The sequence below is a fragment of the Halichoerus grypus genome, chromosome 4, assembly GCF_964656455.1.
Source record: "Halichoerus grypus chromosome 4, mHalGry1.hap1.1, whole genome shotgun sequence".
Taxonomy (NCBI): domain Eukaryota; kingdom Metazoa; phylum Chordata; class Mammalia; order Carnivora; family Phocidae; genus Halichoerus; species Halichoerus grypus.
The window spans coordinates 157,122,481-157,148,681 of NC_135715.1; the positions used below are offsets into that span (position 1 = coordinate 157,122,481).

Genomic DNA, 26,201 nt, shown 5'->3' on the forward strand with positions numbered 1-26,201 from the left:
ACTAATTTGTTCTTCTGATCACAAATGTAATATAAGTATCCAAAATTATTTCTTTTCAGAAAAGAAATTTGAAAAACTTGAAACATGACTGAAAAAAATAATAAAAAATCAAAACACACTTCTTACTTTAATTGGTTCAGGCTGCATCACAGGTGCAGGCATAGAGATGGCACTTGGAGCATAAACCTGGTGATATGTTGCTTGAACTCCATGATCAGAATAAGGCTGTTATAAAAAAAAGAAAAAAAATGTATTACCTTTCATCGCAATGTACTAGGCATTTTGCTACACAATGGAGGAACACAAATAGAAAACACATTCCCTATCTTTAATTAATTTATAGACTGATTAGGGACAGTTGAATAGTCAAAATTACCATAAGTCCTATGAAACATATATAGAAGAAAAGAAAACTACTTGATTTAGCTTAAGAAAATTGGGGAGGTAGTCAGAAAAAGTTCTTTTTTTTTTTTTCCCTAAAGATTCCATTTATTTGACAGAGAGAGACACAGCGAGAGAGGGAACACAAGCAGGGGGAGTGGGAGAGGGAGAAGCAGGCCCCCCGCGGAGCAGGGAGCCCGATGTGGGGCTCGATCCCAGGACCCTGGGATCATGACCTGAGCCGAAGGCAGACGCTCAACGACTGAGCCACCCAGGCGCCCCCAGAAAGTTTTCTAGTGGAGTTGATGCTTGAAGAATTAAGAGAAAGAAGGTGGGAATAGTACATGCAAAGACAACTAAGAACACACCTCATGGGGCGCCTGGGAGGCTCAGTGGTTTAAGTGCCCAACTCTTGATTTTGGCTCAGGTCATGATCTCAAGATCGTGAGACTGAGCCCCGTGTCAGGCTCTGAGCTCAGCACGGAATTTGCTGGTCCCTCTCCCTCTGCTCCTCCCCCCACTCTCTCTCTCAAATAAATAAGTAAAATCTTAACAACAACAACAACAACAACAATACACCTCACATCATAAGGCATGCAGGAAGAAAAAGCAAATTATGTTTGGGGGGAAAATCAGGCCAGCTTCAAAATTCTTTATGGCTACACTCAACATGAGAAAAGAGTAGCCTAGAAGTTCTATAAGAAAATAGTACTGTTAAGAGTTGAATTTGGGGGACGCCTGGGTGGCTCATCGGTTAAGTATCTGCCTTCAGCTCAGGTCATGATCCCAGATTCCTTGCTCAGCGAGGAGCCTGCTTCTCCCTCTGCTTGTGCTCTGTCTCTCTCTCTAATAAAGATAAAATCTTTAAAAAAAAAAAAAAAAGAGTTGAATTTGGTTCCCTAAAAACATACGTTGAAGTTCTAACCTCTAGTACATCAGAGTGTGACCTGATTTGTAGACAGGGTATTTACAGAGGTAATCAAGTTAAATATGGTCATTAGAATAGAACCTAATCCAGTATGACTGCTATCCTTACAAAATTGAGAAATTTGGACACAGAGATAGAAAAATAATGTGAAGACACAAGGAGAAGGTGGCCATCTACAAGCTAAGAAAAGAGGCCTGAAAAGATGCTTCCCTCATGGCCCTCAGATGGAACCAATCCTGCCAACACCTTCATCTTCAACTTCTGGGCCTAGAACTGTGAGATAATAAATGTCTGTTGTTTAAGCCACCCAGTTTGTGGTACTTTGTTCTGGCAGTATGATGCAGCTATTTTATAGCTAGTGTAACTATCTTTCAGATTTATAGACAACAATGTTGAACAAATAGGCATGTAAGAAACTCAGAGAATACAGCACCCACAAGCTTTCTTTAACAAAGAGTACTTTGCAGATTCAGTCAAGCAAGTAATGAATGCAGGCTGTGATGAAAACAGAGAAATTCTGGTAGAAGTAGTGATAGTAACATTAAAATCCAACTGTGGAAATTATTGTTCCAGAATATCATAATGTTATAAACCTTAGCAATATAAAAAATAATATAATACACCCTAATTGGGAGGTGGGTGCTAGTTTTCTAATCTTTTATAACACTGATTTAAAACATACCTGTACAGTTCTTGGCACATAGATGGTAAGGTAAGTAATGGTTTGGGAATGTAATTTAAAGACACTGAAGATAGCATTTACAATTTGTAGTTATGAAGTATATTTTTTAAGATTTATTTATTTATTTGAGGGAGGGAGGGGCAGAGGGAGAGTGAAAAACCCCAGCAGACTTCTGACTGTGCACAGAGCCCGATGACATGGGGCTTGATCCCATGACCCTGAGATCATGACCTAGCTGAAACCAAGAGTTGGATGCTTAATTGACTGAGCCACCCAGGTGCCCCATGAAATATTTTTGATTTACATATTTGAAGGAAGAAGTTTTTAAGATCTTTTGAATTTTTATATGCTTTTAATTCACAGAATGTTAGTAACAATACAGATTGACAGGCAAGCCAGAAGAAAGAGAAGTATTTGGTATCTTACTCTTTCGAGGAGATCAAGTCAGAGATTAGCCTAGTAGAGTGAACAGTTGGTTTTAGAAATGGTTCAGAACTAGTTAGTAAAAAAGTCTAAGATGAAGCATTCTTAGATACATATAAAAGGGGAAAGGTGTGAATAAATCAAAGAAAAAGCATGTGCAGCTTCCATGAGGGTCTTAAATATTTTTAGAAAAGAAAAAGAAATAAATGTTAAGATGAGACAGTTACAGATAAATCACCTTGACACTAATACATACCTCTGGAACTGCAGCTTCCATCAGAGATAGAGGAGGAGGAACACATCCACCATCTTGTGCAATTTCCACTGGTTGATAAATAACCTCAGAAGGTTGCAGGTATAAGAATGGAGCAGAAGAGGCAGGAGACTAAAACAAAACCATATTTCTAATTCAAATATGATTAGTTATTTCAATTAAACCAAATGACTTACCCAACAGATGACAGAAATATTTGTTTCATATTTTGCTGAAATTCTTTTCCAGGGATAGCATGGATGTATCTCATTACAAATTTCAATTGTGTAGATATGACTAAAGAACTTTATCACTGGTAAACATTAAAAGTTCTTAATGCTTCAGAAACTCTTTTATAAACTCAGAAAATAGTTATATTAAGATCACTATCAAAGGTTGTAATAATATAACTTACAGTATTTGAGTTGGCATAAACATCTATTCTCAGCTTTGTGACTTCACATGGAAATGGGAAATGTCATTAAATAGTCTTTTTGGTGGTATACTATTTGTATCAAAAGTTGAGAGACGGTTTATTTACAAGTCAAACTGAAGCAAAATCTGAAGTACAACTGGAAAAATGATACATTTTCCCATAATAGTAAAAAGTAATTTTTCATGTTTATATGAGTACTCACTTTTAATAAAATGTTTTCACTTACATGATCTCATCTTCACCAAGATCAGGTAAAGAAATTTACAAAGGTGTGGTATCATTACTTCCATTTTACAATGAGGAAGCTAAGATATATAGTGATTAACTGCAAAAGGTATCACAGTTACTAAATAGAAGAGGAATATCTCAAATCTAGTTCTCCTGACTTTAATATTCATGCAGTCTTCACAAAAACACAATGAAAAAAGTTAATATTTACCTGAGGAACACCCCACTGCCACTGTCCTGGTACACACTGCGCAGGGGCCTAAAATGAAAACCAAAAACAAAAAACCCACCCAGATTATAAACAAGGGTCAAAACTGAATATCTATATGCAAAAGAATGAAGCTGGATCCCTAAACCTCAAACTATATACAAAAATTAACTCAAACTGGGTCAAAGACCTAAATGTAAGAGCTAAAACTATAAAATTCTTAGAAGAAAATATGTGTAAATCTTTGTGGGTTTGAATTAGGCAATTAAACTATGACATGAAAAGCACAAGCAACAAAAGAAAAGAGATAAATTGGACTTCATCAAAATGAAAAACTTTTGTGCTACAAAGAATACCATCAAGTAAGTGAAAATACAAAGGATAGGAGAAAACATTTATAAATTATATATCTGATAAGGAACTCGCATCTAGAATATATAAAGTGGTGTTATAACTCAATAATAAAAAGTAACCCAAATTTAAAAATGGGTAAAGAATATGAATAGATATTTCTCCAAAGAAGATATGTAAAAGTGGCCAATAAGCATATGTAAAGATATTCAACATTATTGGCCTCAGCTTATGGAAATCAGTGTGATATCACTTTATATCCACTGTCACCACTAGACAGGCTATAATTAAGAAGGTAGATGATAAGTGTTGACAAGGATGTGGAGAAATTAGAATCCTCATCAACTGCTGGTGTGAGTGTATAATGGTGCAGCCCTTTTGGAAACCAAGATGACACTTCCTCAGAACTTTAAACATAGAGATACCATATGACTCAGTGATCCTACTCCCAGGTAATAAGGCTAAGATAAAGGAAAACATACATGATGTAATGTATGGTGATTAACATAACATAATAATAAAAAAAAGAAGTCATATCTGGAGATAAATCATTAAAAAAAAAAACTTGTACAGGAGTGATCACAGTAGTATTTATAACAGACAAAAAGTGGGACTATCCCAAATGTCTGTCATTTGATGAAAAGATAAACAAAATGTGTTATATCCATATAATGGAATATTATTCAGCTATAAAAAGAAATGAAGTACTGCTACATGCCACCACATGGATAAACCATGAAAACATTATGCTAAGTGAAAGAATCCAGTCATAACCACATATGGTAGATTCCATTTATATGAAATGTTCAGAATAGGCAAACCTATAAAGACAGAAAATAGATTTCTGGTTGCCTAGGGCTGGGAGTAGGAGGAAAGAGAAGTGACTACTAATGGTAAGGTTTTTTTGGGAGGAGGGTTGATTAAAATGTTCTAAAATTGACTGTGGTATGGCTATACAACTCTGAATTTAGTAAAAAACACAATTGCACATTTTAAAAAGCTGAATTGGATGCTATGTGAATTATATATTAAAAACCTGTTAAATAAAAGAGGGTCAAATTTTTTAAACTTACTGTAAATGACAATATGTCAGACATTTATTTCTTAAACTAATTGTATTATTTCTTAATAATATGTGTTTTATTCTTTATTTTCCATTTTTAATAGTCTTTTTTCATTATAAAGTTAAAAAAAACAGAAAAAAGAGTAAGAAGATGCCATGGATCTGTCATCTAAACTGAATCACTGTTAATTTAGTGCTATTTAAGTTGCTAATGGATGACATCACTGTATTATAATGACCAAGATAATGTGAAGTCTATGTTCTGTAGTCTACATTCAGACAGGCAGGATAATAAATAATCTCCTAAAATATTTTAATAAAAAATCTGAAATAAAATGATTTATATATAGTTTTTAGATAAATGAAATAACTACTTACGAAATGAGAAATATGGAGATAAATACTAATTAAACCATGCATTACCTGATTTGACTAATAAATGATAAAGCTACCAATCTTAGAATTTGTAAAAAGAAAGAACAAGGGAAGATTCTTAATCAAAGAGGCAGAATGATGAATATATACCTGAAAAGAAATATGTGAGGTGAAATGATTTTTTTATATTACAAAATATTATATTATAAATTGGTACCAAAGTCTTTCCTGAGTAATATCTAGGTAACATACTTCCAATTTTATAATTGTGTCAAACAGAACACCAGAGTCAAACTATAAAATTAAACTGTATTAGAAATTTTAAGAATGTATTTGGTATGTCAAGTGAGCTATTGCTGTATGTAATCAATTAATGAAGGAGGAGCTGGACTCAATGGGGTGCAAGCAGAAAGCACTTCTATTCTTTCTCACCCCCTGACACTTTAAAAGCACTGTGTTGAGCTGTTCTTCCTTGCCACAGGATAAATATTAGGACGGATCACTTTTTGGGGTGTGGCAGATTCCAAATGCTGACTCTCTAGTTAGGTAGTTTACTGGATTCTTTGGTGATCTCCCTGCTGAGAACTTTTTTTTTTTTTTAAGATTTTTACTTATTAATTTGAGAGAGAGAGAGAGCAAGTGAGAGCACGAGCAGGGGGAGAAACAGAGGGAGAGGGAGAAGGAGACTCCCCACTGAGCAGGGAGCCTGACACGGGGCTCAATCCCAGGACCCCGGGATCATGACCTGAGCTGAAGGCAGACGCCCAACCTACTGAGCCACCCAGGCGCCTCTCCCCTCTAAGAACTTCTAACTGCAATTCTAGCCCTTGATTCTAGAAGTCTACTTCACACAGGTTCTTTCTTTATTGGGATCACCTTGAAGTTTTTGAAAAGGGTCTCTTCTGTGAGGTTCACATCTTGCTCTGGGGACGCATAAACCTTTGCTTCTTGTGAGTAGAAGTTCAACACATTCTCACTGTAGTCTTCTAGCCTCCAGAGACTAGTCCAGCTTCTTCTTTGGACTTTTTAATTAATTAATTTATTCCCCCCCCACTACCACCCTTCACCTCTCTCTTTGGACTTTTTTTTAGGAGAGGTCAGGTCCAAGTACCATCTCACAAATTTCAGGGGACAAACATTAAGTTTTCTGTCATTCTCTGATGTCTTCTTTACTTGGTTGGGAAGAAGGGGACATGCCATAGCATTCTAACAACTCTCTTGCAATCTCATCTTCCCCTCATGTGTACTCAAGGTGGGCAATAAGCTAAGGGTCCCCCAACTGGTTTCACAATATTTGGCTTATCATATTAAAAGATCTGGTACCTAATGTTCTGTCTTTGGGGCTTCTGCCGGAATTTGGAGGCAGCTTAGGGAAAGTGACATATTTTAAATATATGTCATTAAGTTATATTTTAAATATGTCATTAAGTTATTTTAATATATATATTTTAAATATGTCATTAAGTTATTTTCATCTTTAGTAAGTGAAAGAAACACTTTAGATAGTTTTATATTTAGCATGGTAATAGGATTTACAAATTTATTTGTAAATAAATAATGTAATATAATAATATATAATATACATTAATATATAATATAATGAATTTAAATAAATTTAAATCTTAAATTCTACCTACAATTTAAACACCACCATCCCCCCAAAACCCAGTCTAATATTAAAAAGAATTCCAGTAAACTTAACATTTAATCTGGGTCTATTTTAAAAGTTCAAAAGAAAAAAGAAACAGAAATAAATTCTCTTCCACAATTCCAGAGGTAGGAAAGAATGTGATTTTATTTGTGAGTGCAAGAGATGAGAGGTTGGCAAACTTTTTCTATAAAGGACCAGAGGGTAAATATTTTCAGCTTTGCAGACCATAATATCCTGTTGCAAGTACTGAACTCTGCCATTGTAGTACAAAAGCAGCCATAGACAGTATGTCAACAAATATTCTTTATTTATAAAACACCAAAATGGTCTGGCATTATGGCTCATTTATCCCCAGTCTCCCACAAGAATTAATGAAGAGTACTGGTTAACTAAAAGAGGCTGCCATAATATAAACCATAATATATTACTTATTTTAATATAGATTATGTTAAATATAATAGCAAGAAAGTGACATAATGTTAACAATAACATTAAAAAATCAGCCTGTGATCCAGTATGTTATCTGTATGTTTCTTTGGGAATTATTTCTAAAAACTTCTTAGATTAAATGTTAGCCAGGGGAGCAAAACCAACCTCATTACATTTGGTTAAATGAAGCAAACATCCCATCTTCTTGTATGATATTGTTTAGTTCCCCATAAGAAAAGAAAAAAAAAAAAACCAGCACTGCTATCAAGGCTTAACTATCTCTTTTTAATTATTAGTATATTTGCATGAGAAAGAATACAGTGAAATTTACCCAAAAAGGACTGACAGTTTTTAAAGAGAATTTTCATTGTAATTTCATGTTTACCTGGTAGTGATATGCAGGCTGCTGATAAACTGGCTGAGCTACCATCACAGGAGAACTAGATATAGAACGTGACTATAAGAGGGAAAAAAATTGAAAAATTATTTTAGGCCTAGGCAAAATTCTTTAAAATAGTTTGTTATAAAATTTATCCTGAATTGTTACCTAAACCCAGTCAACTTATGGTCTATAATTGGAAATGTCATCTTTCTACCTCTTATTGATATTATTACTAATTCCACTTAAGTCTACTAAAATCACCACAGTATTCCCACTTTTCTTTGGTTTCATTTTCATGGTAATGCTAAAACAACCACCAGAAAAGTTGCTTTTAGTCCAAAGAGTATGAAAATATAGTTCTAAGAGAATATTTAAAAGAAAATGGCAGCTGGACTTAAGGTGACACTGCCTATTTCCATCATCAGACCAGCAGTAGATAATATTTACACAACATAGAACTGAATGAATAATCGTATCTGATTTGCCACTGATTTCCCACTGCTTACAAATAATTAAATCCTACTCCTTTGTTATACATTTAAGTCAAATATATTACTTATTGAAGCATTTATCAAATCCTATTTTATTAATTTGATATTTAAATGAAAATAAATTTTAAGTGACTTCTGTTTGAAGAAAGTACGCATAACACTTCATTATTCAAAGTACTAGAGTAAACCTCAAAATAGATTATTTAAAACCAGACCATTAATAAAGCAGGCAAATTGTATTATAAGATAGGTAAAATAAGCTTTAATGATAGCAATTAAAATTCAATTTGTAACATGGGATGTACTTTACACTGTTTTGTTTTAATGTCACTCCCTCCCTTTTGCAAAATGAAGAAAAGTATCATAGTTTTGCACAATTTTCAGACTATAATATGTTAATAAAATTATACCACAGATTAACATTAGAAAAGAATAATGTAATTTACTATATTATTTATTTTCTATTAATAGATTAAAGGAGGAAAAAAAATCTCAGCAGATAGAGAAAAAGATTTATTAAAATTCAATACCCTTTCATGATAAATTCAATACTCTTTCATTCTTAGCAAACAGAATATGAAATAATTTCCTTAATTGATTTGGGGCAATAATTATCAATCAGGTGTGACTTTGCCCCCCTAGGGAACATTTGGCAATACTTTTGGTTTTTATAGATGTGGGGAGACTAGGACACTGCTAAACATCCTACCATATACAGGACTAGCCTCCAACAACACAGAATCATCTGGCCCAAAATGTCAATAGTGCTGAGGCTGAGAAAACTTGGTTATGGCTAAGATTATCTTCCAAAACCTACAGTGTATAAATAAATATATACACGGTATATATAAAGTTTATGTAAGTATATATAAAGCTTAATCATGAATCACTGAACTTGTTTCCTTTTTCAAGAACAAGGTCATGTTATCGTATAAATACTACAGCAGAGACCATGCTGGTGCAGTAATTCAATGGAGAAAAAATGAGAAAAGAGCAGAAAGAAACAGAAGTATACTGAATCATAAATGACTGTCTATATGAAAGTTTTGGAGGGTTACTGATCAAATGTCAACATTTAAAAAAGCATTATTACATACAAGTCACAACCTATTGGGAAGTATGATTTAAAAATATACCATAATAAAAGCAACAAAAACCACAGAGTACCTAAGAATAAATCCAACAAAAGATGTGCTAAACTATTTTATGGAGAAAGAAAATTTTATTGACAGATGGAAATAACAGACCTAAATAAATGTTTGTGGATGGTAAAATTCAGTATTATGCCCAAATTAATCTACACATTTAATGCAATTCTAATAAAAATCCAACAAAGGCTTTTCACAGAATTGAACAAGCTGGATTATAAAATTTATATTTATAAAAGTAAAGACTTAAGGATAGATGAGAGACTCCTGAAGAAAAAAGTGACAGGACTGCCCTATCAGATTTCAGCACTCGTTCTAAAGCAGTAGGAATTAAAACAGAATTGGGCAGGGCAAACACACCAATGCAACAGAATAGAGAGCCCAGAAGAAACTCCCCCCAAATGTGGCATTTCATAGAGGATTCATTTCAAAATAATGAAAGAGGATGGATTAGTCAATACATGAACTCCAGATTTAAGATCTAGATGTGAAAAACAGCAATACCATAGTATTTTAAAAATAAAATATAGAATATCTATATTGTAAAAAGGAAGTGTTTTTTTAATTTAAAATTTTTTATTCTTTTTTTGGAAGTGTTTTGTTTTAAAAATAAGAGACCAAAAGATGAAACCATTTCCATAAAGGAAAACATTAATACATTTGTTAACATTAAAACAAAGAATTAGTATATGACCAAAAAAACCTGTAAAGTTAATGGACAAACCACACACCAGAAGAACTCACAAAATTCATATAATGAATTCAAGAAAAAGACAATTAACCCCAATAGAAAAAGATAAAGGATAAAGGACATGAAGAGGCACCTCACAGAAGAAAAGTGGAATGGCCAATAAATACCTGAAATATGTTCAATCTTACCAATGACTAGGAAGATAAAAAAACAAAATACTATTTCATAATAATATTGGCAAAAATTTAAAATTAAAGGGTTGGTAGATTATGGAGAAACTGGAGCTCTCATAAACTGTTAGCTAAAGTAAACTGGTATACTTTGGAAAGCCATTTGGCAACATTTAGTCAAAAATGTGTATATTCTATAATGTGAAATTTTACTTCTATGCATATATTGTAGCCTAGACCAAGGTAGGGGAATACAAAATTTTTCCAGTGGTACATGGGCATGAATAGGTTTAGGAGTATTCATAATATATTTATGAAAATTAGGAGTATTCATAAATTTCATATGTACTCCTTCCTGATTTGATCTGCTTGTGAATGTGTCTGTGTACCATGTGTCTGTCTTCTTTTCATAACTCCCTTTCACAATTACCATTCTCCTTCATGATGAAAGGCACACTTCTCACTCATTCTGGATCTGTTATAATGCTTTGTTTGGGAATATGAATACCAACAGGGCATCAAACAAATAGATAATTCAAGAAGGCAATGCCCTTGAGAAATGAGAGAAGCAAAGCAAAAAGAGCTTGTATAAGAAATATTAAAGGGGAGATGGTTCCTTATTTCATCCAGGGAACAAAATAAGTTACATCATGGTTATAGGAATACATATTAATGCATTTATTTGAACTTAAAAATAATTAAAATAATTAAAAGTTAGAATTTTCTAATAGAAATGAAGTTTAATTTGATTAGTTTTATTTGGCTGACTAGTTTTGTTAACAGAGTTCTAGACATTTTCTATCCTTTTTTTTTTGAGATATAACTGACATATAACATTATATTAGTTATAGGTATACAACATACATAATACGTTATATTCCTAAATTATTTAAAATTATGATAAATTTCAGATATCAACTTAAAAATGAGTATTCATAATTTTTCAGAAAATGTTTAGAGGATATACAAGCGACAAACTTTGAAGACTACTTTCCTAGACAAACTCTCACATAATACATACAAGATCTGGATGTTCACTGTAGTCTTGATTACAGAAAAAACTTAAAATGTCCATCAATAGGGGAATATACACTCATACAATGGAATATTATAAAATATTAAAATAAGTGAATTAGATATACTAGTATCAACATGGTTTAATCTCCAAAACATAATGTTGAATAGAAAAACTAATATTTACATAGTGTTTAAAAATCACCCAAAGCAATACTACCTATTGTTTAAGGATACCTACATTTGTAGTAAAAACATAAAATGATAGGAAAGGTATTCTGGTTACATATTCTGGATATGTCTGAGGAGAAAAAGGTGGTAAGAAAATAGGGGCAAGGAGACTTTGCCTGAATTTCTCATATTTCATTTCCCCTTATTAAAAGAACTTAAGTAAATATGGCAAAATGTTAACATTTATTAAATTTAAGTGGTAGCTACATGGCTGTTATATTATTATTTGTACTTGTCTATGGTTGAAATATTTCAGAAATAAATGTTTTAAAAAATTGATAGAATAGATGGAAACCCTTTTAAGCTGAAAATTACTTACAGGCCAAGGTGGTGGGACAGAAGTTACCTCTGGAGTATGAAAATAAGCAACACCATTATGATAAGTGTAAGGATATCCAGTTGAAGTTGTTAGATACATTGTTCCAGCTGCTGGCATTATACTGGAACCTAAAGCAAAGATTAAATAATAATTATTAAAATGTTCAGTTTAACTTTTAAAAAGGTAATTTCTGGACACTTGAAAATGTTTATCTTAACACACCTATATAGTTACAGTAAAAACTGAATGTTGCAAATTAAAAAAAATCCCATACGTTAAAGTATTTTCGAAGTATGTATTTTCAAACTCACTGTCTTAGAGCTTTTATTAGCTTAAAGTGAATAAAAGAAAAAGAAATAAGTTCAATAAAGAATACTAAAAATTGGGATGCCTGGGCGGCTCAGTCAGTTAAGCGGCTGCCTTCGGCTCAGGTCATGATCTCAGGGTCCTGGGATCGAGTCCCACATTGGGCTCCCTGCTCAGTGGGGAGTCTGCTTCTCCCTCTGCCTCTGCCCCTCCTCCCTGCTCCTGCTCTCTCTCCCTCTCTCTGTCAAATAAATAAATAAAATCTTAAAAACAGAATACTAAAGATTCACCAATTTAGATTTTAATAACAATGTAATCAAACACAAGCCTTAAAAATTTAAATTATTATCAGCAAGGTCATTATTTTTACAAATATACATTACATATGAGTTAACTGAAGACTATAGACACTGTAATGAAGTTCCTAAGACCTTAGTAAGAACTTTATTTGTAGGGACGCCTGGGTGGCTCAGTTGGTTAAGCATCTGCCTTCAGCTCAGGTCATGATCCCGGGGTCCTGGGATCGAGCCCCTCACTGGGCTCCCTGCTCAGGCAGGGAGCCTGCTTCTCCCTCTGCCTGCTGCTCCCCCTGCTTGTGCTCTCTCTCTGACAAATAAATAAATAAAATCTTAAAAAAAACCCCAACTTTATTTGTAAAAGGCCAAAGATGATGAAGGCAGTGAAGTTGGAAAAGATTCCACACTTTCCTGAAGAATTTTGGTTCCATCCTAAAATTCTTTGGATCTACTATCACAAGCATTCATTGAGGCTATGACTCTTACTTTCCAGCCTCCCTTTGCAACAACTGCTGCTTTTTGCAAACATGACCACAAATCTTCATGTGTAGTTCTAGGTCCCCATCTCTTTTCTCAGATCAAGTTATATATAACCCCTCCCTCCCCCAAAATAAAAAAATATTTTTTTTGTCAAGATAACACTTGAAAAATTTATATAAAAGCCAAGTCAGATTAAGTACTGACCAGCAAGTTTATGTAAATTACTGGAACTGGCAATCCTCCTTCCACTATACCAGTAATTCTCAAATTTTAACATACATAAGAATCACCTAGATAGTTTATTAGGATATAAATTCCAGGGCCACATTTGCAGAGATTTAGATTCAGTAAGTCTGGGATAGAGCCTGAGGATCTGCATTTTGACAGATTCCAACTGAACTGTTACTGGCTGCAAACCACACTGTGAGTAGCACTGGCCTACCACTTTAAGCAGCACTACTGCTTCTGAGCTTTTATATTTTCACTATATTTCATCTAGTATTGTTACTGCTTATGTTAGTGATTCTTAATCCCATACTTTTGAGAATCTGATGAACACCATGGACCCTTTTCTCAGAGATATATACATTCAAACAAAATTTTGCACACAATTCAGGAGTTTCATGGATTTCCCTTCAAAGATACTCAAGGAGCCACAGGTTTATCTGTTAAGTAAATAAATAAATTTTGAGTCAGTACTATTACAAGGCACTGAACTTGGCTGGTGATACAGCCAAAAAGAAAAAAGAAAAAAAATTGGACATGCCATGTGGAAGTTAGGTTCTGGTGGGGAAAACAGTTATTAGCTTATTACACAATTTAATTAATTAAATACGATTTTGATAAATACATTAAGAGGTAGTATAGGGTATTACACTCATAGTATGAACTTTCCAATTGTATTTAATCTGTGAAGAAATGATGTTTGGGCTGAGCTTTAAAGAATGATTGGGAGGCACCTGGGTGGCTGAGTCAGTTAAGCATCTGACTTCTGATCTCAGCTCAGGTCTTGATCTCAGGGTCGTGAATTCAACCCCGCATTGGGCTCTGTGCCCAATCTAAAAAAAAAAAAAAAAAAAAATGATTGGGATGGGAATGGGATGGCAAAGAGCATTCTAGGTAAAGAAAATAATGTATATCAGGAGTATGGTATGTTCTGGAACTGAGAGAAGGCTAGATGGCTAAAGTATAGGAAGAGAAGGAAAGAACAGCTCAAAATAAGCAGAGAATAATAGAAAATGTACACTTCTGAAAGATCACTCTGGCTGCCTTGTATATGATGTTGGAAGGTACCAAAACTGGATTCAGAAAGACCTGTTAGGAGGCTCTTCCAGTAATCAAGGCAAGCACGGTGGGTAGCTAGGACTAGATGTTGGTAATGGAGATGGAAAAAGAGATAGATCTGAGAAAAAATTGAGATAAAAATCCCCCGTATTTTGTAAATCTACTTTTATACTTAATATTTATTTGAAGAAAAGTATAAAGAGCTTTGGAGTCAACCTGTCCTGGATTTGAAGGCTAATGCTACCATTTGGTTAAGTTATTAACCCTATACTTCTCAAATTACTGTCTGTTTGAAAGCATTCAGCATGGTAATTTATGGTTTTTCTTTTTTAATGCAACTTATGGGTCATAATATGAACATTACTACTTATACCTACTGCTAGTAGTATAGAACTGTTACTACATGTTACAGCTTAACTCTTGGAACTAACAAGAAGTATTAACCTACTAAGGACACTTCAGTTATCTTCTAAATTAACAAATAACTAAGTCAAAATTAAACTTGGTAACTGTTAATTTCCTTTTTTCTTTTTTAAAAAGATTTTATTTATTTATTTGACAGAGAAAGAGAGAGCATGCACACAAGCAGGGGGAGTGGAAGAGAGAGAAGCAAGCTCCCCGCTGAGCAGGGAGCCCGATGCGGGACTCCATCCCAGGACCCTGAGATCATGACCTGAGCCAAAGGCAGTCAGTCGCTTAACCAACTGAGCCATCCAGGCACACCTATAACTGTTAATTTCTAAGTCAAAAATAGAACAGTCCAAATGAGCACAACCATTAATTTGTTAACAGATACACAATAACCACCTAATGTTTTAAACATTCCAGTAGATTCTAGGGCACAGTTAAGGAAGAATAAGAAAATTTAGTTACTAATTTTGGGTATCTTCTTCTAGCCAAAGACTATTATAGAGTTTAATAAATATTTAGGTAAAAAGCTAACTGTGAAGATGCCTAATATAATAAATAGGAAGAGTGAGAAAAAAAGAAGAGTAGAGTTGGCAGCATTACAGAAATTTGAGGAAGGCACAACTTTGCCAATTCTTAAAGCTTTAGGAATTTTTCCCTCATAATTATGACATATCTAGTTGGGCTACAGTAGCTACCATGCAACTAGAGTTTCTGATACTGGTTCTATATTTTTACTTTCAGTATCTTCAATTTCTAATTTTAAATTACTTTTCTAATTAGAAAAACTTCTAAAGAGTAGTACCAAAATACTTCTAATTACCTTTGCAATTTTAAATTATATTTTTATGTAGAGGAGTTTTCCTTTAAAGGTGTAACTATATGCAATATATGTAAACACCATTATTTGTGTAAAATTTTCCCTGCCCCCCGCAAATCTAACATATATTAATTTGTGGTAAGAAATATTCATTTGATCACCAACTTTGCTAAAATAACCTTATTAGCTGAAAGAAGCCTGATATTTTAATTAAGTTCTTGAAAAAGTCTAATATTTCAAAAAAGAACCATGCAAAAACACTGAAAAATACATTAGTTCTCAATACATACGAGGGATTCCTACTTGTTGTTTTCTTATTGCTGGACCAATGTTCAGTTTCTTATCCTTATAATTAAGTTTTTCAGCCTAAAATAAGAAAAAATATTTTATTATCTTGCTCCTACTGTTTTATAAAACCAATAATGAAAAATTAGTAAGAAACAAGTTTTAAAATTCACATTACAACATTTTTTGAAAGTAGCAAGGAATACTGGAAAGGGCATAGTCTTTGGATATTAAAAGATCTGGGTTTGAATCTTGGTTCCAATTCTCTGACCCCAGTTCTTTAATTGGAATACAGTCAATCCTCTATTCATAGATCCCATATTTGGAAATTCACCTATTCACTAAAATTATTTGTAACCCCAAAATCAATACCTGTGGCAATTTAGCGGTTACTAGTGGACATGAGCAGAGAGGTGAAAATTTTGAATTGCCTGACATACACAGTCCCAGGCTGAGGTCAAACAAGGCAACACTCTCTCTTTTTGTCTCAGCTCTTAAACAAGAGTCTATTTCATGTTGTTAGTGCCATGTTTTTTGCATTTTTGTGTTTTATGTTGGTGATTTTGCTATCTTTTTTTTTTTTTTTTTTAATTTTGCTATTTAAAATGGCCCTCAAGTGTAGTGTTGAAGTGCTGGCTAATGTTCCTAAGCACAAGAAGACTGTCATTTACCTTATGGAGAAAATGTTTTAGATGGGCTTAATTCATACATGAGTTATAGTGCTGTTGGCCAGGAGTTCAATGTTAATGAATCAACAATATATATTTAACATGATGTCTTTGAACAGAAACACACATAAAACAAAGTTATGTATTGATTGGTTGATGAAAATAATGTAAACAGAAACTTGTGGGAACCTTGTATTTCTTCTAGGAGCAACAGTTCCAATATTTGCTAATTGAGTGTTCATGGCGACTTTATAGAACATTACTACGAATAATGAGGATCAGCTGCATGTGATTTAATAATGTACAATTCAAACTCTATTTTTTCCTAAAAAAATTAAATGTAACATTTGTCAAATTTAAAGTTATTACACTGAACTGCAGGCTATAGATTTTTTCTATGAATGTTCTTAGCTTATATAAAGTTTTTCAGAAAGGATGGAAATAATCAGATAATTTCACTCTAGGAGTCCATGTTTGTAGTGTTTTTAGGAATTCAAAGTGCTATTAACACTTCAGAAAACATATATACCCAAGTTCTTAGTAAGCAAATAAAGAAAAAAATATTACAACTTCGCAAACATACTCATGCAATAATCTGGAATTTGTTTTTCTGTAGATAAAATTTCTGTTTAATCTTTTTTTTTAAAGACTTAATTTTTTTTTTAAAGATATTTTTTATTTGTTTATTTGACAGAGATAGAGAGCACAAGTAGGCAGAGTGGCAGGCAGAGGGAAAGGGAGAAGCAGGCTCTCTGCTGAGCAGGGAGCCCGATGCGGGGCTCGATCCCAGAACCCTGGGATCATGACCTGAGCCGAAGGCAGCCGCTTAACCAACTGAGCCACCCAGGCGCCCCTAAAGACTTAATTTTTAAGTAATCTCTATACCCAACGTGGGGCTCAAACCTACAACCCCAAGATCAAGAGTTGCACACTCCACCAACTGAGCCAGCCAGGAACCCCTGTATAATCTTTTTTTAATTCAATTTTTTTGGAGACCAATGTCAATCTTGAGATGCAAATAAATTAAAATTTTTTTCTAACAATCAATCATTGTACTGGAGTGATAATAATAAAAAAGATATTCTAAAGGATTAGTTTCAAAGAAGGTCCAAAAAATGAAGTTAAATACATCAAAAGATCTTACCTCTTGTAAAATTTTTTGTGCATCTTCTTGTGTTTCAAAAGTGACGAAGCCATACCTAAATAAATACATTAATTACTTTCTTAGAACATTACATTAGAGTTATATTAAAATTCAATTTCTTTTTAAGAATGGGCCACTGTAGGAATGAGCAGTTTTCTATGGAGCACCATCATGCAAAATTTAAGAGTATCATTCAGAGCATAATACGGTCACCTCCTGCTAGAGTTGGGACACTAAAAGAAAAATAAAAAACAAAAAACCAACCCAGGATCTTAAAACAGTTCCATATCTGAGCTGAATACAAGGCAGGAAAGCATGAAGGATTCATGTCCTAGCTTACAAATTAGGATACAATAAATTTTAGTACAGAATAGAAGTTTAGCTTAAATAAGAATCAGAGTACGAAAAAAAACTTTAAAAAAATAAAAATTTCAACACAATAAAATTTTTTACATTGGCAAATGAGTATATAGATGTATTATTTATTATTAGCACATATAAACTGATAATGCAATTATTAGTATTTCCCAAACATAAATCAATTAAAAATATGTACATCCCAGATTTTATATCTGCTTTTCATATATAATTGTTACCTTCAGAGTACAATTCATATAATGTTCAAGATACAATTATATTATGTATGCAATATCCAAAAAGCCAAAATATACAAAAAGATATGAAAGAAATAAAAAGTATATCCCCCCCAGCATAATTTCTATTTAGATAACTTAAGGAAACTAGAGTAGTGTTAAATATCTTGATTACTATTTTGATTCATAATTACTCTATTGTATAAAAAAGTTTTTTTTTTTAAACAAAGGAATTTCTCTTTTTTCTATTTGCCCAAACACTAAACAAGGGCTAAGGAAATATTTTTATGCTAAATTTTTTGGTAGAACACATACACCACCCAGTGGAAAAGGCATAAAATACAGTTTACATTTCTATGTGTTTTTCTTTTTTCTTTTTCTATGTGTTTTTCAACGGTAAAAAAAAATGGATATTACCAAAATATTGTAAATTCTATTAACCAAATACAAGAGGTACAATCTCACTTCATCCTAATACTGGTTGTCAGTCTGAGCAAGTATCTCAATTGTTTAAAAATAACCTCTCTGCAGAATCCCATCTCTTCCAAAGTGCTTATCTGACATACTTAAATGTGGTTTCCCACACTAGTATAATTTTCTATACACCTCACTGGTCCTTCCTTTCTCTTATGTCTATAAATATATATGTCTTACCTCTCTTTCAAGAAAATAAACACAATCCTTCACTGATCTCCACTGTCTTACCCATTTTCTTTAACTTTACTGTCAAACTTCTTAAGTGAGTACACTATGTAAACTACCTCTTTCTTCTCTGAAATTTGGCTTTTGCATATACCAATCCACTGAAACAGCTCTAAGGTCATTAGTGATTTTTAGACAAATCCTGCTGATTTCTTCTCAGTTTTCATTCTCTTTGATTTGGTAATTAAAAACCATTCTCATTAAAGTTGTATTTCTCAGGTTAGTTCCTTAACTAGGTCTCTGAGGCAAAACCTACAGACATTCCTTTTGCCAGCTTTTCTCAAATAAAGCTCTCTCTAGTCTAAAGCAAGCACACAATTCCAAAAATATCTGATTCCTTTAGCTTCTGGTTCCTTAGCTACTGTACATTACTCAACATTAAATGCTTGCTACCTAACATTGAATGGTCCTTCAGCCCATGCAAGAATAACTAACTTCCCAACAAATTAAGGAATTGTTACAGCGTCCCCCCTCCCTCCAAAATACACACACATACACACACACACACACACACACACGAAATGGGAGATTAAAGGTAGGAGGAAAAGAAGAGGGTATGAAATTCTCTTTTTAAAAAATGGAATCAAAGTAAGTTAGCATATAAAACCTAGTAATCCAATAAAAACACAATTGTTAATTCTATGTACTTTCTATAGTGATACTTACCCTTTGGACACTCCAGCTCTGTCATTTACAATCTTCACTTCTTTTACAGACCCATACTGGGAAAAAAACTTTCTTAAATCATTTTCATTTGTCTAATGGCATAAAAGAAAAACACAAAAAATATTTTTAATTGCTAGAAAATGAAACAAGTCTTATGTTTGTTTTGGAGACAAAAAGGATTATAAGCAAAGAGTAATATGAATATAAGAATGCCTCTTAACATAAAAACAGTATATAAACCACTAAATTATTAAAATCAATGTAAATACATTGCTTTATCCAGTAACTATGTTATTAAACTATTATAATCAATAAAAATTTTTAAGCTGAATTACTTTAAAACTACAAAGAAAGTCCACTAATATTTAAAGAAATTCTTTTTGCCAGTTTTTAAAAAAATAATTTGAATTAGGCATGGCTGTAACTATAGTAAGGGCATATTACTATTGGTTCTTATGGCTCAGAGAGGCTCACGATCATGGCAGTGGAACTAGGATGTTGGCAATATATACCAGTCCCTCTATTTTAACATGCAGTCTCCAGGAAGAGTAAGGTCTTAGGAAAGGAATATATTTCCAAAAGTACTTGAACTCAGTTTGTGATACCAATGAAGTGGCTACAAGATTTAAAGTTTTTAGATAGTTTATCTGTACTCAATATACATTTTGGCTAAATAATGACATTATGATATTCAAAATAAAAATCTGAGTCATTATTAGACTATTATGTACAAGATATCTACAAAGATGGTTTTAATTGAAATAGTCTCTTAATAGACTCATATCACCTTTTCCTAGAGTATTCACACTAAATTCATTGCAATTTCATTTTTTGGCTCAGGTATAACTATGCCATGGGGAACTTTAAATATCCCTAGAAAAAAATTTTCTTTATATACACAGAAAAAGACATGCCTAATAGTGGGGCTATGCCTCTTGAGTTCCCCTGTTACCTCACTACTTACATACATTATAAGCTATTAGTTGGTAACCTAAAGCTACTAAACGGGATGATGACAAATACTGAATTAATATAAGAATAACTAAATACCTCTTATTTCAATAAACTGAAAATGGAAGCAATGCCAGAATAAGAATTTTTATTAGAGATTCGAAAACAAATTAATTCAAACTATTCTCTGATAGAATCACTAGTTCAATTTTGCAGCTCTACTTCTTAGTTGAAAAATGAGACAGTTAAGATGATTAAGTATGAAGAGGGATGGGCTATAAGCTTCTAAAAAGAAAAGTTATACAAAATTTGACACAGCTTGCTACTACAGTAAACTATTTCCTTGTTGTCATTTGTCTGGTTTTGGAAAAGGGATAAGTATCAGGGAGGGAACCCTAGCAATTACCTGAAAGCTATAACTGCATTGTTACAATGGCCTCCAAAGTTCATAATGTAGTTGACAGAATTCAGTAACCTAGAATAACCTAGCCATACAAATGTTTCCATTTATTGAAGATTTATTTAAAAAATATACTGTTTGTAATATAAATTAATTCTGAACATGAATACTCAACTTGAATATTTATGGTCAGCCATTAAAATTTTTCATAGAAACAGAAAATCTTTCTAAAAAAATAAACATTTCATTAGAAATAATTTTTCTTTATTTTTAGTGAACCAATCACATACTTGCTTAAGAATCATTATTCTGACAAATACAGTTAAGTGTAACATTTCTCTTGAGCAGAAAAAAAGTAATTTCATCCAAATTGTGAAAGATTGATTACAGGGAAATAGTGAGTAATAAATTTCATACCCTAATGGCACAAGGATTTTTTTTTTTTAATTAAGAAAAACAACTATCCCTGTAATTTCCAGTGTATAAAATGGAAGCTTGGAAATCCTTCTACATATCCACTTGGAAGTAGGATATTCTACTCAAAATAGCCATGCAGGCCTTTCCTAGAGGTGTTTACTACTATCTCCCAAATGGTGCTGCAAAACATCTAACAACAACAACAACAACAACAACAACAAACTAAGCCTCTCTGAAACGGTGAAATGGCTGATTACATAATTAAAATATATTAATGTGAAGATGCTTTATTCTGATAAGGTTACAGGCCTTTTTTTTGGTGATCAAATTCCAAATTAGGTGGCAGAAAGGAATTTGTGAAAGATGGAAGTTCAGGATATTACTCAGTAGGAACCTGACAGTAAAATTGGGATAAAGAAATAGGATTTCATAGGACTAAATTTTGTGTTTTTTAAAATATTGAATCTTTTTTTTAAATTATAGTCATACATTATTTGGTCTTTTGGAATACTATGTAATAAAGTATAATTAGTGTGGTATGGTGAAGTAAAGAATATGAAACTATGAGTCAGAATACTGGGATTCTAGTCTTCACTCTGTCACTAAGAAGCTAGGAGCCTGTAGATACATCAATGAGCCTCAATTTCCTTGTATGTGAAATTGGACAATTATATATGTTCTATTTAACCTACATTGTTATTGAAAAGATTCTTTATAGTAAGACAATGTGAAACCTACTAATCATTATGCAATTAGTAAATATTATTATTTTTGTAGTTGTACAAAGTAGTTCTGAGAAATAAAATAACTTCTAATGCAAAAAATACACTACGTTGCATACATAAATAGGTACCTTAAAGTCAATTCCTCCTACAAAGATGCGATTAGGGATCACTGTTCCATATCTTGGGGCACTTGTTGGGTTATTCAAAGGCACAGGTGACACAGGATTAGGGGATGGAGATAATGAATCTGTTTGCGTCTGATTTGATGTTTGCTGTAAAATAAAATTCTTTTAAATTTTTAGCATTGGGTATAAGTTTTGATGCAGGCTGAAAACATATATCTATCAAAAAGTTGAGTTATTTAGGCAAAATGTAATATTTTAGACTTTAATTTTATTCTAATATTATGAAAATTATAGTTAGAACTAATAACTTTTTGGAGCAACCAAAATATGGGAAATACAGAATCTACTCCACTACAGAGGAAATCTTAAATCTTAAAATATATTATTTAAATATACTTATATTAATTGCTATTAAATATACTACTTAAATATTATAAATGTTGAGGAATATTAAACTCGAAAAAGAAGTTTGAGAAAGAAAAAAACAGCCCTAGACAGCTGGGAACTGGCTTGGTTCTGGTGATGTTAGGTGTTGGCCTGGAACTCACAGTAAGGCTGTGGTGTTCTCTTGTTAACAGACATTAGGCAAAGTTACTCTTTGACTGTGATGGATCACATTAAAAACAAGACCATTCCATAATGATGTCTGAACCCTGACAAAAACAAAAGCATTGTCCAAACCACAAGAAACAAAAATCCTGGCTGATTTGTGTAACTGCTCCTTCTTTATCAATCACAGATTTGGCCTCAATCTATTTTTCTTACCTTCTAAATAAAAATTAACATACCCAATCATAGAATTACTCCCACTTTCTGACAACATGTATTTCAGAGTACAGCCCTTCTTCCTTAAATGTTCTCTAAAAAGAGCTTAACACAAGCCTAAATCCCATAGTAAGTTCTTTTCTAACACCCTCTTACCTAGAGGCTCCATGGTGTATGCTCTTCCTTGTGTCAACAATTCAATAGACCCAACTTTACTTAACTGCAGGTATGTTCCTGGTAGTCTTTGGCTAAAGGGCACTGACAAGTCAATAAACTCTGATGTTCAAGTTCACCATATTTTAGCTCTAAAGTCAAATTTTTAAATGCACTTGTCAATTTGAACATTGAACTGATTTCGTTAAAAGAAAAATGTATATACCTGTAACTCATAGGTATAAATTTGTATACCAAAGAACTGAGCTCAGTACATGTATGTTCACAATTCTAAGTTGGGGGCCTAATTTAGATTTTAATAAATATATATTAACATATAAGCCTTTGTACAATGGCAAGATGGTAGACTCTTAACGTATATCTGAAAAAAACAAGACTTGAGAATAGAATTTTGAAGAGAAACCAATTTAAGCACTTGCTAATTACTTTCTTTCTGGGGACACTTAACAGACTTCTGAGACAGTCTAACATACTAAATGAATGCTTCAAAAAAGCTTGGAGTTCATGATTTCAATTCTCTGAGAAACAAATACATGAAAATGAATCTCTAACTTAGATAACGGAGTTGTTCTTTTTCATATTTGCTCTCCTCTCTCACTTCATTGGCCAATAAAACCATAATCCCTAAATTAATCTCTTCAAGATATACTGAGAAATGACTAGACCAGTAGTGATTATGGGGCTGTAGGCTGGACCTTATTGGGCTCTATTCTGCATCTAGTATTAAGGGGAGACAAACAACACATATTCCCTAATAAGGGAGTTCATAAAAACACCTATTAAACCACAGAAAATTTATCACATTTAATAATTGCTATGTTGTAGTTTCCAATTAAAGAAATTGGGAACCCAATCTTAACAGCATGCTCTCTAAGCATTTGGAGGTTATTTGTAACTTCAGTCACAAATAGTGACTCTGTAGTGCAGAGAATGGATGGATGATCTGGGGATGTGTAATTTTTCTACCGGATATTTGCATTGCTAGAGATTATAGGACAGCTCTAGTAGATATAATCTTGCCTGTTTAGAGGGTGTAGAAATTACGTATTTGCAAAATTAACAAAAATCAGTCTTTATGAAATTTTCTTCTTAAAAACAAAATGAGTTCAACAGATGAACTCGTTTGTTCTCCAACTGGCTTAAATAAAAGTTAATTCCATTATTTTTCCTTGAGAGAGAGATAACATGAACAGAAGTGAAAAGAATGCTTTATTTCCTATATTGAGAAACTGGTTAAATGATACCCAGAAAGGAAAAACATCAACTTTTCCAACCTATTCACTTCATTCTCCAGTTTCTAAGACTCCTGCTGTACTGTGGGTTCCAAATGCCTCATTTTTCTTACCACTTAGCACTTTCCAACATGCTATATAATTTACTTGTGTTTATTGTCTATCACTTTCCACTATAGTGCAATATTCATACGGGAAGGGATTCTGCCTGTTTTGCTCACTAAGCGTCTCAAGTAGAGCCGGCACATAGGAAGTGTTCAATTAATATTTGTTGAACAAATGAATAAACGAATGAATCATTTCTTCCTGCTCATGATATCCCAACCATTAGGCTGAGGTTTAAGAATATACTATTAAAATAGCCTAGAAAATGTTTTAATGTTAGCAGTGACAAGGCTCAAGCAGAAGCAATATCTAAATTCCTTAGAGAAGGCTAGCGATGCATGGAGTTAAACAATAAAGCCTCATTCCACTGGCAATGATTTCGCAAATGTATGAAAAGCACTTAGGTAGGTGCTATTATTTGGTTAGAAGTAAGGGTCCTTAGCTTAGCAAAACTTCCAACACTAAAGATTTTATTAAAAATGTCCTCTAATGTGCCTTTACTGACTTCTTCCCTTGAGAATTAACCTCGAAATCTATCATCCACTTTGCCAACGAGACAACAGATAGAGGGCAGGCTAACCGTCGCGGTCACGGCCTCGGTGCTCCTTCCCCTCAGAGGCCAGCAAGCTGAGGCGCTGGGGGATATGGCCGCGGCAACAACTTCCTCGGGTTCTCTCGGGTCATCGTGAACTTGGACACTGACACGAGGATCCACCCCCTCCCCACCAAAGTGCGGGAGGGAAAAGAAGGCTAGCCAGCGAGAAATTTTGTCCCGCAATCCCGCCAGCAGCAGTGGCGGGAACCCTCAACGGCACCGACCCGACGTCGGCCTCGAGCGCCGGCAACCCCCCGGTCCGCACGTGGCGCGCGTTGATTGGCTGCCAGCGGGGCGCGAGGCGGGACACCGCAGCGCCTGCCTCTGGGCCTCAGGCCCCTGAGGCCTTCTCTGGCTCCCGCCCCTCCCCCACCGGGCCCTGAGGTGTTAGAGTGTCTGGGTCCGTCGTGGGCCACGGTGCCCCTCCCCTCCCCCAGGTCTCTCAGGCCTTCCGGTCCACACTGACCAGTCGGGGAGAGGCGGCGTCGGCTGCCCTGGCAACCCCTCGCGGTGGGCGGCTGGGCGGAGTCCCGCCAGAGCGAGCGTCAAAGACGCCGCTGAGCCCAGTTTCGGCGGGAAAGCTGTTGCTCTTGCCCAGCCCAGCCTGGTGCATAGGACCCAGCCACCCGCCGACTCCCGAAATCTCCCGGCCTTTTCTGAGGTCCCCCAGCCAGCCTACACCCGGTCCAGGCCCGGTGGTCCCACCTTCCCGACCACACGACACGACCCGACCGGGCCTGCAGGCGGGCCGCTCTTCGCGGTGGTAGATGGGCATCCTGTCCACATTTCTTCCCGACAAAATAGTGGGCGTTTGGGCGCTAGACCTCGCTCTTCCAGCCCCTCAGGAATGGAGTCCACGTTGCTCCTTACCCCTGCTACCCCGGGGCCGGAGGCCCGGACTGTTGTACTCACCGCCCCGGACTCGGTCTCCATCTTCCTCTACGCGCTTCAAAAACCGGGGGAAAGGAACAGAAACCCGAAGTTTGATAGCACCTTCACACCAAGGAAGCAACACCACGTTTCCTGACGGACACTCCCCCTGGCGGTGACGGCGGCAGTGGCAGCTGCAGGGGCGCAGGCTCGGACCCGGGGCCTGAACCTGCACCCGGGGGGAGGGGGGTGGGGTGGGGAGGAGCAGGCGACGTCGCCTCGGGCGGTGGGGCGGGCGGGCGCCGCAAGCCGGGGAGCGGCGCGGGCGGGCGGTTT

At 34.6% G+C, this 26,201-nt stretch overlaps 1 protein-coding gene across 2 annotated transcripts; it reads right to left on the reverse strand.

Moving 5' to 3' along the window:
* BOLL (boule RNA binding protein) lies at positions 1 to 25,928 on the reverse strand. 2 transcript variants are annotated; one of them, XM_036107200.2, is made up of 10 exons: positions 25,908 to 25,928; positions 22,128 to 22,271; positions 19,507 to 19,598; positions 17,546 to 17,600; positions 15,739 to 15,814; positions 11,855 to 11,982; positions 7,794 to 7,865; positions 3,543 to 3,590; positions 2,671 to 2,799; positions 1 to 225 (listed from the first exon to the last, which is right to left on the reverse strand). In XM_036107200.2, exons 1-10 carry the CDS (start codon positions 25,926 to 25,928, stop codon positions 109 to 111), a joined length of 882 nt encoding a protein of 293 aa, XP_035963093.2. In that variant the 3' UTR covers positions 1 to 108. The 2 variants fall into 2 exon arrangements, with proteins under 2 accessions (XP_035963093.2, XP_077926115.1); XM_078069989.1 differs by lacking the exons at positions 15,739 to 15,814; positions 17,546 to 17,600; positions 22,128 to 22,271; positions 25,908 to 25,928 and having other exon boundaries at positions 19,507 to 19,531.
* Between the last annotated feature and the right edge of the window lie 273 nt (positions 25,929 to 26,201).

Bases quoted from the DNA above. Each gene is read 5' to 3' on its own strand.
- BOLL (XM_036107200.2), bottom strand. From the start codon at position 25,928: ATGGAGACCGAGTCCGGGGCG. The intron at 15,815-17,545 runs GTAAGATCTTTT...TTCTTATTTTAG, and splicing joins CACAAAAAATTTTACAAGAG to GCTGAAAAACTTAATTATAA. The intron at 3,591-7,793 runs GTAAACATGAAA...TTTTCATTTTAG, and splicing joins AGCCTGCATATCACTACCAG to GCCCCTGCGCAGTGTGTACC.